Consider the following 15,848-nt stretch of genomic DNA (forward strand, 5'->3'; position numbering starts at 1 on the left):
CCTGTGCTCCGCAGTGGGGGAGGCCACAGCAGTGAGAGGCCCGCGTACCGCAAAAAAAAAAAAAAAAAAAAAAAAAAAAAAAAAAAAGTTGCTACAAATAATATGCCAAATTTTTTATTAGTTTTTTTAATATACTATAGATTTCTTTTTGCAAAATCCAAGTCTCTTTAACTGTGATAAACTCCATTTCATTATGTTATATTACTGGGGTTTTTTCCCCTTAAAAGTAAAATCTTTGTAATCTTTTAACAGCCAGACATTATAATCTTTGAAAAGGTTTATTTGCACATCCTTTAAGTAATTGTGATCTTTTTCATTTTTTCCTCTCTGTTGTTTAGTCCGAAAGAAACTCTACCTTCAAAACCTGTAAAGAAGGAGAAGGAACAAAGGCCACGTCACCTACTCACAGACCTCCCTCTCCCTCCAGAGCTCCCTGGTGGGGATCCATCTCCCCCAGACTCTCCAGAACCAAAGGCAATCACACCACCTCAGCAACCATACAAAAAGAGACCAAAGTGAGTTTTTGGAGGGACCCTTCCTTAATTACAGCTTTCTTCCTTACCATTGGACCACAACCTACACCAGTAGGCTTATAGAGGATTGGGCGTAATGTAGATCTTATTTTATTTTAATGGATAAAATCCTTTCATCTACACTCATAGATACCATGTTGTGTTTTTTAGAAAAACAATAATTTCCCAAATCCAAGTATACCATGAACATTGATCCCAGTGTATCTTTTGAATTCATAATACTTAGCGTATTGAAGAAGAAAAAAATCCTTTAATTCAGAGGGTGTCAACCATGTACACATTAATGAAGAATTAACAGATGGGGGATTTTTTTTCCCCGAACTACATAAATTGCCATGCCATAAATGTAGTAGAATCTGAGTTTGATCTTCAGATTGTTAGCATTCTTCTCTTGGTAGTAAAAATAGTTGCCATTTATTGAGCACATATTATTGCCAAAGTTTTATATTTTACTTTCATAGTAACCCTATGATGTAGGGATTATTTTCCCATTCTATGGCTGAGGAAGCCAGTACTCAATAAAGTAGCAAATCTATTGTTATTTGATCTTATGTCTTCCTGAAGCAAAAAAAAAAAATCTGTGAGAGATTGGCCACTGTGAGAGACTGTTTAAACTATTTATTTCATATCATTTGAGTCCTGCTTTTTTAATAAAGAAACTGATAAAAGACTCAGGAGCCAGAGAAATCATCATAAAAGAATTCTGTTTTGTTCTTTGAATACACTTAGGTAATTCCTTGGCGTGGTTAGGACTCCATGCTTCTACTGCAGGGGGCACGGTTTTGATCCCTGATCGGGATCCCTCAAGCCGTGTGATGCAGCCAAAAAAATAAATAAAAAAGAAAAAGAAAAAAAGGAATGCACTTAATTTTTTTAAATAACTTTTTTGTTCGTTTTTATTTTTGTTTTGCCTTTTTTAGAATTTGTTGTCCTCGTTATGGAGAAAGAAGACAAACAGAAAGTGACTGGGGGAAACGCTGTGTGGACAAGTTTGACATTATTGGGATTATTGGAGAGGGAACCTATGGCCAAGTATATAAAGCCAAGGACAAAGACACAGGTAAATATTGCCACAACATTTTAGATGTCAGAAGGTTAAAAATTTAGCAGTACTGATGTCTTAGGTGGATTTAGCAAAAGTAAACTTTGAGTTCTTATTTGATCTCCAAAAGTTATGAAATAGACTAAAATTTTCCAAAAGAATAGTATAATTATTACTGTCTAAAAACCTTCCTCCTTCTGTCCGTTGTAAATGTTTTATAATAAACTTGCTGGGAATTTAAGAGAAGGTAAAAATAAAATTTGTCAGTTGCTCTTTGGTAAGGGGCTAGTCCTTGAAGATAAAATGAAGTAGCTGGATTATTGATATATTTTAATAATACAGAATTTTTAGGCTTAACAGAATATTGAATTAAAATTTTAAGGGCTTCCCTGGTGGCGCAGTGGTTGAGAGTCCGCCTGTCAATGCAGGGGACACGGGTTCGTGCCCTGGTCCGGGAAGATCCCACATGCTGCGGAGCAGCTAGGCCCGTGAGCCATGGCCACTGAGCCTGTGCATCCGGAGCCTGTGCTCCGCAATGGGAGAGGCCACAACAGTGAGAGGCCCGTGTGCCGCAAAGAAAAAAAAAATTTTTTTTAAAATCTTTAAAAAGACAAAGATAAGAAAGGGAACATGGGGATTTTTTTTTTTAACAGTATAAAAGTATCTGCCATGTAGCATTAAAGTAGGCATTAAGGGGCTTCCCTGGTGGCGCAGTGGTTGAGAGTCCACCTGCCGATACAAGGGACATGGGTTTGTGCCCCGGTCTGGGAAGATCCCACGTGCCGCGGCGTGGCTAGGCCCGTGAGCCGTGGCCGCTGAGCCTGTGCGTCTGGAGCTTGTGCTCCGCAACGGGATAGGCCACAACAATGAGAGGCCCGCGTACTGCAAAAAAAAAAAAAAAAAGTAGGCATTAAGTCTGTTTCAGAGCAAGAGCATGTATTGGTTGATTCATGATGGTGGCCAAAAAATGCTAATTGTAATATAACAGTTTGAATTTGTTGTAACAGGAGAGCTAGTGGCCCTGAAGAAGGTGAGACTGGACAATGAGAAAGAGGGCTTCCCAATCACAGCCATTCGTGAGATCAAAATCCTTCGTCAGCTAATCCACCGAAGTGTTGTTAACATGAAGGAAATTGTCACAGATAAACAAGACGCGCTGGATTTCAAGAAGGACAAAGGTACTAGCAAAGAATCATGTTTCTGCATGGGAGATTGGTACATCTTATTTCCCTTTCTTAGCTTGTTTGCCTGTTTGCATTTTTTAACAAGTTGTACTGAAGTCCAGCTTCTTTCTTTAATCCACATCAGAATTAAGATGTTAACAGATTGTTCTTGTGCTGAACAGTGCTTATTTTATAAAATGTCCATTCGTCATTATTGTACTCATACTTTTAGAAATCATTGTTAATCATTAAAATTAGAGTCTGCTGTTAACACCTAATAAGGCCAGCACACGAACAATATAAGATTCTCCTCCAACCAACGTTTTGAAGTCGGTTTTTTTTGTTTCTGTTTTTTACAAATTGTAATAACAATAATGGAAATTAAAACCCAGATTTGACAGTTACTCTCATTTTTACATCCTTCATTTATATGCATCCTTTTTTTTTTTTTTTTTTGCGGTTCGTGGGCCTCTCACTGTTGTGGCCTCTCCCGTTGCGGAGCATAGGCTCCGGACGCTCAGGCTCAGTGGCCATGGCTCACGGGCCCAGCCGCTCCGCGGCATGTGGGATCTTCCGGGACCGGGGCACAAACCCGTGTCCCCTGCATCAGCAGGCGGACTCTCAACCACTGCGCCACCAGGGAAGTCCACATCCTTTTTTTTAATGTAGTTTTGTACTTATACAGTTTTGAATCCAAAGCAGGTATTTCTAAAACAGTTTTCAGGTCACATAGTGGTTTGTTTTCCTGGATTTGTAACTTTTGTCTATGGGGATACATTCGTTTATTGTTTTCATACTTATGTTTGAAGTAGTCTATATATGACATCCAGCCTACTTTTATTAAAGTAAATCTGAAGGTTTAGAGAGGGGCAGCTGTGAAGAGGTGGCATCTGTGAATATAGCCTGAGATGTTAACAGAGAATATGATTGAAATACATAAAATTAGGAGGGTAATGGATAAAGTTAAGTTGGACTTCTTTACAGAGCCTCAAATATATTAGCTCTAGGGGGGTAATACCTCTTGAGTTTAGTAGAAGTAGTTTTAAAGAAAAGAGGAAATCCTGCTTAGATAAATTTATGAAAGTTAGATTGGAATAGAATTAAGTATACTAGGTATATTTCTGGGTGTGTTTTTTTAAACTTTTCTGATTATAAAAATAATACAGTGTAGGGGCTTCCCTGGTGGCGCAGTGGTTGAGAGTCCGCCTGCTGATGCAGGGGACACGGGTTCGTGCCCCGGTCCGGGAAGATCCCACATGCCACGGAGTGGCTAGGCCTGTGAGCCATGGCCGCTGAGCCTGCGCCTCTGGAGCCTATGCTCCGCAACGGGAGAGGCCTCAACAGTGAGAGGCCCACGTACCGCCAAAAAAAAAAAAAAAAAAAAAAAAAAATACAGTGTATAGCTAGTTTCTGTGAGGATGCGTAAGAAAGTGTTAATTGGTTGCTTCTGGAGAGGTGCTTGCTTTTCATCCATGTCCTTCTGTACTGTTTAAATAATTTACCTCGTACTGTTTAAATTCTTTTTTAAAAAATCGTAAAATAATGGGTGGTTAAGACTCTGTGCTTCCACTGCAGGGTTCATGGGTTTGATCCCTGGTCAGGGAACTAAGATCCCACATGCTGTGTGGCACAGCCAAAAACTTAAAAAAAATTTCTTTAATCATAAAATATTAAGTGAGTGAATGGATGTGATGCATGCCCCTTGTGGAAAAATTGAAAACATAGGCGAGTAAGAAAAGGAAAATGGCAATCATTTCTCTCCCACTCCCAGTATATGAGCATCCATAGAAGATCACTGTAGTATTAGCATGTTGGCATTTTTTTTCTAGTACTTTATATTTTATATATATTGTATTTATTTTAACATAACCAAGAGCAAAGTGTATTTAGTGTTTTATAACTTGTCATAAGCAATTTCTTGTATCATTAACATGTTTTAATGACTGTGCATAAAGATAGATGAATCCAAATTTATTTCACCAGTCCTTGTTGAACAATTAGTTGTCAGTTTAAAAAAATATAATAGCACTGCATTGAGCATCTTTGTGCATAAATATTTGTATTTTGATTTATTTCTTAATATAGTTTCCTAGAAGTAGAATTATTTGGTCAAAGGAATTTTCATATTTAATGTTAGATTGCTTTTAAGAAAGATAGTAATAATTTATGTCCCACCAGTGAGTCCCATCCCACTTTATCCTCCCTAACATTGAGTTTATCTTTTTAAAAAATTGTCATCTTACCTGATAGGTGAAGTATGAATGATATCATTATTTTGGATTGCATTCTTTATATTCTGAGTTTTTTTCCATGTCTATCAATTTTACTTATTTCCTCTTTTTTTGAGTTGTCCGTTTGTGTCCTTTATCCACTCTCTTCTGCAGTTTTAGTGTTTTCTTAATTCATACGAGGGCTTAGCTAAAGCTAAGATATTCCTTTAATGCAGTGGTTCTTAACTTTTTGGGAGTCATGAACCTTTTAAAATATCTTATGGATTCACTCTTCAAAAATATACATTTAAAATGTTGCATACACATGTGTTTAAAATGTTGTATGCTATTTAGAGAGTTCAAAGAGTCCTTGAAGCCTATCCCGTAGACGAAGAATCCTTGCCTTTATGCTACTGAGAGAAGAATTTTAGACTGGATGGATCATTGTCTAACTAGGTCTAGTATTTCGTATGTTACAGTGTTTGCTTCTATCATGCACCTGTTGAAAGTGGAAAGATAATGTGGATTTCAAATCTTTCATAATTCTCTTAGCCTTTTATCTACTTTTAAATTTAGGGAGTTGAATTAGATGATTCATTTTTCTTTCAATTCTTAAATACTATAAATTTCATTAATAATTCGTACTAAATGTACCCCTGGCGTTATTACGTGAGTGCTGTTAACTAGGGTAAAGATTTCTACAAAATAGTCTTAGACAATGTGTAACAAATGGACATGTTTGTATATTACAAATAAAACTTTATTTACAGCAATAGACAGGCCGGATTTGGCCCAAGGAGTCTGTAATTTGCCAACTGATTTAGATCATAAAAGACTAGTTATACAATCTAATTGGGGCAGTTGTCCCTTTAGAGAAGTAAGTAGTCCAAAGAGCACTGGACTATGAGTCAGAAGATTAATTCAAAAAATAGTTCTGTTATTTATTGTTAGAATGGGCAAGTTATTCAACTGCTTGAGTTTTAGTTTCTTCATGTGTAAAATTAAGTGGTTTTTCCAGAAAGCTTATGGTCAACTCCAAAATTATGTTAAAATTTGACGCATTGTCATTTTGGCATCCTTTTTTTTTTCTCTTGTTTTTAATTTTTTCCTTCATCCTGTGTAGGAGCCTTTTACCTTGTATTTGAGTATATGGACCATGACTTAATGGGACTGTTGGAATCTGGTTTGGTGCACTTTTCTGAGGATCATATCAAGTCATTTATGAAACAGCTAATGGAAGGACTGGATTACTGTCACAAAAAGAATTTCCTGCATCGGGATATTAAGTGTTCTAACATTTTGCTGAACAACAGGTAACACAGTAACCATATGAGGTTAAGCATTTTCTTCATCTCTTCTGACACCCTTAGTTTCAGCTAGTTAATTGGGGTTATAGGTAAACCCAGTAATGCACTTTTTTGCATTTACGTACATCTGATGTCTGTACCTTAGGGACAACTTGTGATAGGGGTACTCTGATCAGCAGAGTCTCCAGACTCAGTGTTGATAAGGACTAAAAGAGGTAGGATTGTAAAGGTTTTTTTAAATGCAGACATTTTAGAGAATTACTTACATCCTATAGGAATATTCAAAGAGCTTTTGCCATAGTTAGTAAATAATACTTTTGTGGTCTTAGGCAAATTCAAACACACATTGAGTTCTTAATGACATTCTCCTTTGTTTAGTGGGGAGAGACATACCTGCTCTTTTAAGTGCTCTTGAGACTTTCTCAGTTATCGAATTTCAGAGTAAACACAGAGGTAGTTGGTGACTGACCTTGCTGCCCAGCACTTACTCCTGGGTTTTAATAGTATAGACAGACAGGAATTTGGTGAAGAACAGTGTTAATTCTTCAGAAGTTTTTATCATCTGCTTTCTTCCTCTCTGGCTATTTGCCTAAATTGCGTTGGTGATATCAGTTGCGTTACAGTAGTCTTTGGTGATAGCCCTACATACTGAGGAATAAAAAGCAAGTCTGGTACCATTGAAATAAGGCCAGTGTTTTGTTCTGTAGGTAGTGGGCTGTTTATAGCCATCTTTGTCTGATGCACCCTTTGTTTTAAATATTTCGGATCAGTTCTATTTAACAAACATTATCTAGATGGGAATATGGAATGGTTATGACATATTTCCTGTCTTTGTGGAGTAGGGTGACCAACTCTCCAGTGTTGCCCGAGACTGTCCTGGTTTTAGCACTAAAAGTCCCACATGGGATGGTTGGTCCCTGAAGATTTCAGAGTTTAGTAGGGAAGCTAAACAAATAAGTTGCTCAATTCAATAAACATTTATTAAGCTTTTTTTTTTCCCCCCTTGAATTTGGGAGCATCTGGGAAGATGCAGTCTTGAGGAATGAACAGGAATTTATCAGAAAGACTGACAACAGAGGTTCACATTTCTAGGCAAAAGAAGAGTGCATGTACAGAAGCACATAAATGTGAAGATAACATAACACGTTATGTTTGGAAAACTGTAAAGGAGTCAGTATTGCTAGGGCAAGAAGAGTGAAGCACATAATGGCAAGAGATGAAGCTGGACAGTTGCAAGGAGCCAATTTAAAGATCTTGTACATCTTGCTAAGGAGCTTAAATTTTATTTACAGGTAACAGCCATTGAAGGGTGCTGGTTAATTTTTTGTTTTTAAATTATACAATTAATGCATTATTAATTGTACAAATTACTGTAAAATTGTTATTTGTAGTTAAATACCTTTTTTTTTTTTTTTTTTAATTTTTTTATTTTTGCAGTACGCGGGCCCCTCACTGTTGTGGCCTCTCCCGTTGTGGAGCACAGGCTCCAGACGCGCAGGCTCAGCGGCCATGGCTCACGGGCCCAGCCGCTCCGCGGCACGTGGGATCTTCGCAGACCGGGGCATGAACCCATGTCCTCTGCATTGGCAGGCGGACCCTCAACCACTGCGCCACCAGGGAAGCCCTTAAATACCTTTTTGAGACAAAACACGATATTAAAAATATCATTCTTTTCTGGAGACTTCCCTGGTGGTCCAGTGGTTAAGACTTTGCCTTCCAATGCGAGGGTTGCGGGTTCCATCCTTGGTCAGGGAGCTAAGATCCCACATGCCTCACGGCCAAAAAAAAACAAAACATAAAACAGAAGCAATATGGTAACAAGTTCAATAAAGACTTTAAAAATGGTCCACAACAACAACAAAAAAGTCTTTGGGGGAAAAAAAAAATATATATATATATATATATATATATATGTCATTCCTTTCTGTCACTATCCCTGTGATCCACCACAATTCTCATTAAAGCTGGGCTTGGTTAATCTGTATCCACAGTAATAGTGCTTCAGAAATTTGATGATGGCTATCATCTTGCAGCTTTCTGGACTATAGTATTAATATACTTTTTTCTGTTCCTTTTGCTCCTCTATTGGGGGATATTTCAGGCCAGGGAATAACTGCAGTCCTGCTTGGTGTCCTTTCTGGTGGGTCAGGCCCCTTTCTGTCCCTGACTTCCCATATTCAGGAAGTTGATAAGGTTTTAGACTAAAGTGAATTTCCTTCTCAGGTTGCTAAGCAGGATGCAAGAGTCTCATGGTGTAGTCTGATCCAGCCAGCTTCTGCTCTTGCGCATTTAGTTCTGTCTGCACAGAGACTTCTTGGTGAGATGGCCTAGAGAGGAGTCCTCAGGTGGAGAAAGAAGAGAAAGCATTGACGAGAGAGGGAGGAGAGCAGCGTTGGGCTCCATGATGTTTATTTTATCTTAATTACACAAGTATAAATGACACCAAATTATTTTAGATATAGGAGAGACATAATTAGTCTTCTGTTTTAGAAATATCACTAAATGGTCACCATATAGCATGTGGACTGGAGGCAGAGAGACTTATTAAGAACAATGTAAGAAATGGTCAGTGCTTGAACTAACCAAGGCATTGCTAGAAGAGGATGGGCAGGATAGACTTGGTAGATCAGTAGACTTTGATGAGTGAGTGAATGGTGGCGAATGAATCAAAGTACTTTAACTCAAAGATTTCTGACCTGAGAAACTATCTAGATGGGTGGCACAGTGGTCAATATAGGGAATACAGAAGGAACAGCAGGATGCGTCGGGGGAAGAGTAAACCCCTTTTGGATATGTCTGTTATATATCCAGGGTAGTGATATCAAATAGGCATATGGTCACATGGGAGTTTCAAACTAGCATTGTAGATTTAGGAGTTATCAAGCATAGAAAAGATGTGAGAAGATGGAACCCCAGGGGCTGATTAGACAGAGAGGAAGAAAATAAGGAAATATGAATGCAAAATAGGCAGGTTTAGGAAATGAGTGGTCATAGATGTCAGGTGATGCAGGTAGATTTTAAGGCCCAAAGAGAGAATCTGAAAATTAAAAGGTCAGTGGTGAAAGTGTGGGGTAAGTGGGTGGGTAGCACAATTAATGGGAAGGTGATTGTAGGTGTGACTTCAGTTTTTTGTTTTTATTAATTTTTTTATTAAAGAAGCAGAGGTTTGAGCTTATTTAAATGCTAAGCAAAAAGAAAATCAGTAGAGAGGGGGAAGTTGAAGATTCAAGAAAGAACCAAAGTAATTTAAAGAAATGAGTTTCTAAAGGAGATGGGGGTCAAGGCCAGAGGTGGTAATACTGATTATCCTTGAATAAGAAAAGAGATTGACGCACTTTTCTGTAATTGAAGGGAAAGGAGAAAGCAAGGTTAGAGGTGTAAATAAGTTTATAGGTAAAAGTATGTTAAATAGGTCCCACCTGATGGCTTCTGTCTCCAATGAAGAAGGTTATTTACTGAGAGTGAGGGGGGGAGGGAGGGGATGGATTAGGAAATACGCTAGGTGCTGGTGATGTTTAGGTCTAGCCTCATTTTCCATAACTGTATATCTATTGCCATTTCAACTTTCAGTCCTACCATAGTAGGACTTACTTTGAGTCTTGGGATCAAAGTAAGGATACCAAGAAATTTGAGGAACGCTTTTTGTCTCAATATAGGGCTCAAGTCAGCTATTTCTTTCCTTTTTGCTTCTCTCAGAATTTGCTTATAAATCGAACTTAAAATGTGATGATGTCTGGGACAGGTGGGTAAGGTGCCCGTAATCTTTACGAGGAATGGTAAGAGTTGATTTAATGTAAAATTTCGTTGCTAGTAGCTTTTTTGTTTTAATATTTTGTCCCATTGCTCAGACTTTGAAGAGCACCTCCTAGAAGAGCCCTTTTTTTTTCTCTTCTATCTCACTTTTCTGCTTGATCTGAGCTATCAGGCACCTGAGATCTCCCCAGTCCCTTAAAAAAGGTGAATTGGCTTTTCATTCTGCAAGATGTAAGGCAAACTGTAAATGTGAATAAATAGACTACACAAGAATTTAGATAAATATGATTAATCCAAAATAGTTAATGATGGTTTTTAAATAGTTTCCCAACATTTTGTGTTGCATTTTATTAAAATATTGCTTGACATCACTGTCAAAGACAGAATATTTAGCAGAGTGAAATGTGGATGTGATCCCTTTAAGGGAGTGGTTCTCAAAGTGTGGTTCTCGGATTAGCACCATTGGCATCACCTGTGGGCTTGTTGGAAATGCGGATTCATGGACCATGACCTACTGAATCAGCATCTCTGGGAATGGGGCCCAGAAAACATTTAACAAGCTTTCCAGGTGATTCTTATTTCGAATTAACGTTTGAGAACCCCTCTGAAGTCATAATTGTGTATCTTTATGGTATAGGAAGTGATGGCAGTTTGTTGGTAGAAGGGGCCTTGTTCATCATAAAAATTGTTTGTTCAGATCAAAGGTATGTTCTCTGTTTGAAAAATCTGTTATGGCCACAGAATTGTTGCAGTTTACTTTTTGTTATGAAAAATGTCAAATTATAAGAAAAACTTGAGACACTAATATAATTAATAATACATATACAATTAACATTTTGCTATATTTGCTCCCTTTTTATTTTTCTGCCTGACGTATTTTAAAGTAAATTACAGATATCATTACGTTTGATCCAGTGGTTAGGACTCGGCACTTTTACTGCTGGGGCCCAGGTTCAATCCCTGGCTGGGGAACTAAGATCCCGAATGCCCTGTGGCATTGCCAAAAAAAAAAAAAGCCTTTTGTATAGCTAGTTTATTCAAACCAGAATCAGTCAAGGATTATGAATTGGATTTAGTTGTTAGGCCTCTTAAATCTCTCTTAATCTAAAACAGCCCATTCCGTTTTCCCCCAACAGTAGGTATTTAATCTAGCAGGTTCTAGCCACTGTTGTTTGCCAAGAAATAAAAGAAATATTTAGTTAAGGAGTCAGATCCAAAAATACAGTAGTAGTCCAAAAAAAACTCTCTAAGGCTTTGTATAGTGGAGTCCTCAAAAGAGGCTTAATCTGGCAGAGTGACCATTAAGAGTAGAACTGAAAGAGCAGAGGTTAAAAATTCATTTTTGTAATTCCTTTAACTCCTAAATTAGCACTTGACTTTTTAGGTGTAATTTGGAGGCTGCTGTTGTTACTTATGAAAATAATTAATTTTTGTTTTACAGTGGGCAAATCAAACTAGCAGATTTTGGACTTGCTCGGCTCTATAATTCTGAGGAGAGGTGAGTCATTCAACAAAATTACATGCGGGAAATAGAAAAGAGTCTTTTTCATTCTTGGATATGCTAGTATTCTGCAAATTGCAATAACTCTCTGAGTTCCTAACTCTCTGAGTTCCCTAATTTTCTAAATGTGTTACCACCTAGATTTTAGACAGTAAATTATATCTAAATTCTTGAATCTGCCTTAGACTGAAATAAATCAACCCAAATTGGAATGGAAGTTATTTCTTCATCACCTTCTGTCCAGTTTACTTTTGAACTCTTAGGTTGCTATGGAGCTGTTTTGATGATCCCGTCTCCAGTTGGCAGCTATTTTAATTTGCATTTAATTGTACAAGTATTTTTCATCAGAAACCATTGTAACCATTGTAAATTTATGTCATGGTTATGATTTACATTTCAGCCGCCCTTATACAAACAAAGTCATTACTCTGTGGTACCGACCTCCAGAACTTCTGCTGGGAGAGGAGCGTTATACGCCAGCAATAGATGTTTGGAGCTGTGGGTAAGGCTTTTTTCACCTTTTCTTTTGTTTGTAACTCACATACTGTTGAATTTGTAACCTGTTTTATCTCTACTTTGGCTTTTTGCCGCTCTTATTTAAGTTCAAAAGGATGGGGATCAACTTTTAGCCAGATTTCAAAGAAATCTGTTGAATATTTCTTAATATGAGACACATTTTTTTTTTTAACATTTCCCCAATTTTCTTTTTTTTTTTTAAGCTTACTTTGAATTTGGATCCAAATACATTCAAATAAGGCTCATAGATTGTAATTGATTATCTCAAGTCTTTTAATTATAGATTCCCCCTCCATCACTCTTAGGATTTTTTCCCCCCTCTTATAATGTTTTTTAGAAGAAACTGGGTCATTTGTCCTACAGAATTTCCCATAATCTGGACTTTGCTGGTTGCATTCTCATGGTGATCTTTTAGCATTGTTCTCTATTTTTTTTATTTCCTGTAAATTGTAGGTGAATTCAGGTTTGATTCCCAATACCCACTGACCCTGAAACTATTTTACAGGTGGTTTTGAGTACTTCTGACAGATTACATAGTCACTTGTACATCAGAGTTGGGGGTAGGTAGCAGTGGGAGCCTCTGCCCATAGTACAGGCAATAACTGGATACATTATCTGTAGAGAACTTAAAAACAATTTAAAAATGCATTACAAATTAGTCTACTTTTTATTATCCTCTTATACAAGCAGTTCTAAACAATGTCTAATAAAATATCCCTATGGGAGCAGATTTACACATACACACACCACTTTATATAATATGTAATTGTCTCTTTTTGAAATGTTATTAGCTATTAATGATCCACATCCATCAATCCATTTGTGGTTGTTTTGTGATACGATAGTCTAATCATTTTATTCTTTCTTGAAATAAAGACAGTTTATCTATTTGGGTACAGATGATACAGAAAAGGTTTAATTAGGGAATTCCCTGGTGGTGCAGTGGTTAGGACCCCATGCTTTCACTCCTGAGGGCCTTGGTTTGATCCCTGGAAGGGGAACTAAGATTCCACAACCTTCGTGGCACAGCCCAAAAAAAAAAAAAAAAGAAGTTGAAAAGGTTTAATTAAAGGTTGAATTATTTCATTTTATTTACCAGTTTTCAAAATAATGAGGTGGCTTACTATTATCCTCCAAAGATGACCAAAGAGAAGTTATTTGGGGTTTGTTTTTTAGTTTCATTATGAACTCATGGATTTAAACAAATTTGACATGTTTTAATTCGTTGTAGTTATCATCTTTATTCCTCTTCAAACTGTCCAGTCTTTGGTCAGTGGGAGTTTATGCAGGTTAATTCTTGGGACCTTTTGACTCAACCATATTAGTCTTTGATAGCCTTCATTGTTTTCTGGTTCTAGGCTCATCCTGTTCATTTCCTGCTACAGACCTGGAATTGGCCATTTCTCTAAGGAGTCTTAGTTCCTTTTAGTACAAAATGATACTTAGAGGCCACAATTTGTATGTTAGGGGCATAGACATTTAAATGGGCTGTGTTTGTTGTTTCATTTTTTTTAATATATAAATTTAATTTATTTATTTTTGGCTGCGTTGGGTCTTCGTTGCTACACGTGGGCTTTCTGTAGTTGAGGCAAGCAGGGGCTACTCTTTGTTGCTGTGCGCAGGCTACTCATTGCGGTGGCTTCTCTTGTCGTGGAGCACGGGCTCTAGGCACGTGGGCTTCAGTAGTTGTAGATTGCAGTCTCTAGAGCACAGGCTTAGTAGTTGTGGCACATGGGCTTAGTGACTCCGTGGCATGTGGGATCTTCCCGGACCAGGACTTGAACCCGTGTCCCCTGCATTGGCAGGCGGATTCTTAACCACTGCGCCACCAGGGAAGTCCCCTAGTTAATTGTTTTCTTACACTGTATGATTTATATATGCACACTGACCTTGACCTCCGTACTTTAGGATTCTGACACACATACTTCCCAGTGGAGCGTATCACTTTTTTCCATTTTCTCTCCTCTGTTAATGTCATTCTTTAAAAGGAGCAGTATAGGGCTTTTATTTCAAAATTCAAAAGGGTGATGGAGAAAGAGCATAATTTCTGTAGTAGCCTACCCAATTCAAATGAAGCTTTAGTTAAATTTTACTGACTCAAGCTGGGCATGTTTGTGTTCTGGACTATTTGCTCTAACAGTATTAGCATTTAAATTGTCACAACTAGGCTCTAAAGTTAATGCCCCATTAAGATGCACAGGGAAAGTTCATAGCTCTGTTGGTACTATTTCTGTGCAACCTGCTACATTAGTGCAGTAGCAAAGTGTTGATTACATAATGATGTCTTCCCCACCAAAGGACTGGAAACTGAAATAAAACACAATTGGAAATTCAAATTATAGAAAATTATACTTTCTTTAAAGCTCAGTGACTCATTGAATTGAGATTTTGCTTGACTTTTGATGTGCACTTACTGCTTTGGTGATCCATGGTAGTCTCTCAGAGGATACTTTTGTGGGATGTTCTTGACAGAATTAATTGATGGAGCAGTTCAGTTTGAAAATCCGGGGAGAAACCAGAAAGACTAGTACAACACATTATACCTAGAGTGTGAAAACTCATCTGGGTTTGTTCTTTTTGCGTTTTATTTTACATGTTGTGATAACACTGTATTTGGAATTTGATTTGGCAGTTAATATTAGAAACAGAATTAAATTTTACTTATACTTTTCTTTCTTTGGATAAGGTTTGTGAGAATATTGGAAATAAGAATTTGAGGTTAACAAATACTAAAAGAAAGGTGCTAATAACTTTAAAAGCTGGGTTTGTTTGCTTTCTCAAATTTTGTCAAGCTGAAAAATTTCAAAGTTAAACTATATACAGTTGTCCCTCTGTATCCACCGGAGGATTGGTTCCGGGACCCCCTGCATCCAAAACGCGGGGATGCTCAAGTCTGTTATATTAAATGGTGTAGTGTTTGCATATAACCTACACACACCCTCCCACATATCCTCCAGTATACGCTCAATCATCTCTGATTACGTATAATACCTAATACAATGTAAATGCTGCATAAATAGTTGTAAATACAATGTAATTGCTGTGTAAATAGTTGCCAGTGTGGCAAATTTAAGTTTTGCTTTTTGGAACTTTCTGGAATTTTTTTTCTAAATATTTTCAATCCATGGTTGGTTGAATCTATGGATAGGAACCTATGGATACGGAGGGCTGACTGAAAACGTTGGTTTTGGGAATATTTGTAAATTAATCTCATTTCAGAGCACAGGTTAGAAGAGGTGCGTTCACTCTTTTGTTCCCCACTTTTTGAAAAAAGAAATATTTCAGGCACACAAAAAAGTATAGAGTATTCATGTAATTTTTTTCATGTTTTAAATTTATTTTGAAATAATTTTAAATGTACAGAAAAGATGCTAGAATAGTACAAAGAACTTTAGTATAACCTTTATCCAGATTCACTGATTTTTTTTAACCTTTCAATTGAGATTTACAATAAACTGCATATATTCAAAGTGTATAATTTTTTTGACATATTATTTATATACACCAGTGAAACCATCACCAAGGTCACCTCCAAAATTTTCCATGTGCTCCTTTGTAGTCCCTCTTTACTGTCCATACCATCCCATTCCCAGGCAACCACTGTTCTGCTCTCTATCACTTTAGATTGATTTCCATTTCTAGAATTTTATGTAAACAGAATCATACTATATATGCTCTTTTTTCCCTATGGCATCTTTTTTTTTTTTTGCAGTACACGGTCCTCTCACTATTGTGGCCTCTCCCGTTGCGGAGCACAGGCTCCGGACGCACAGGCTCAGCGGCCATGGCTCACGGGCCTAGCCGCTCCGTGGCATGTGGGATC

General features: G+C 37.4%; 1 protein-coding gene across 4 annotated transcripts in view; it reads left to right on the forward strand.

The window, feature by feature from the left end:
* Positions 1–15,848, forward strand: part of CDK12 (cyclin dependent kinase 12) — a 41,370-nt gene that overhangs the window by 12,269 nt on the left and 13,253 nt on the right. For all 4 annotated transcript variants that reach the window (XM_033848272.2, XM_033848273.2, XM_033848274.2 and 1 more), the window contains exons 3-8: positions 339–515; positions 1,454–1,593; positions 2,583–2,753; positions 6,072–6,261; positions 11,450–11,506; positions 11,910–12,011. In XM_033848272.2, coding sequence (XP_033704163.1) covers positions 339–515; positions 1,454–1,593; positions 2,583–2,753; positions 6,072–6,261; positions 11,450–11,506; positions 11,910–12,011 — 837 coding nt within the window. The remainder of the gene's footprint in view (positions 1–338; positions 516–1,453; positions 1,594–2,582; positions 2,754–6,071; positions 6,262–11,449; positions 11,507–11,909; positions 12,012–15,848) is intronic.

This window comes from Tursiops truncatus, chromosome 20, assembly GCF_011762595.2.
Source record: "Tursiops truncatus isolate mTurTru1 chromosome 20, mTurTru1.mat.Y, whole genome shotgun sequence".
Classification (NCBI taxonomy): Eukaryota; Metazoa; Chordata; class Mammalia; order Artiodactyla; family Delphinidae; genus Tursiops; species Tursiops truncatus.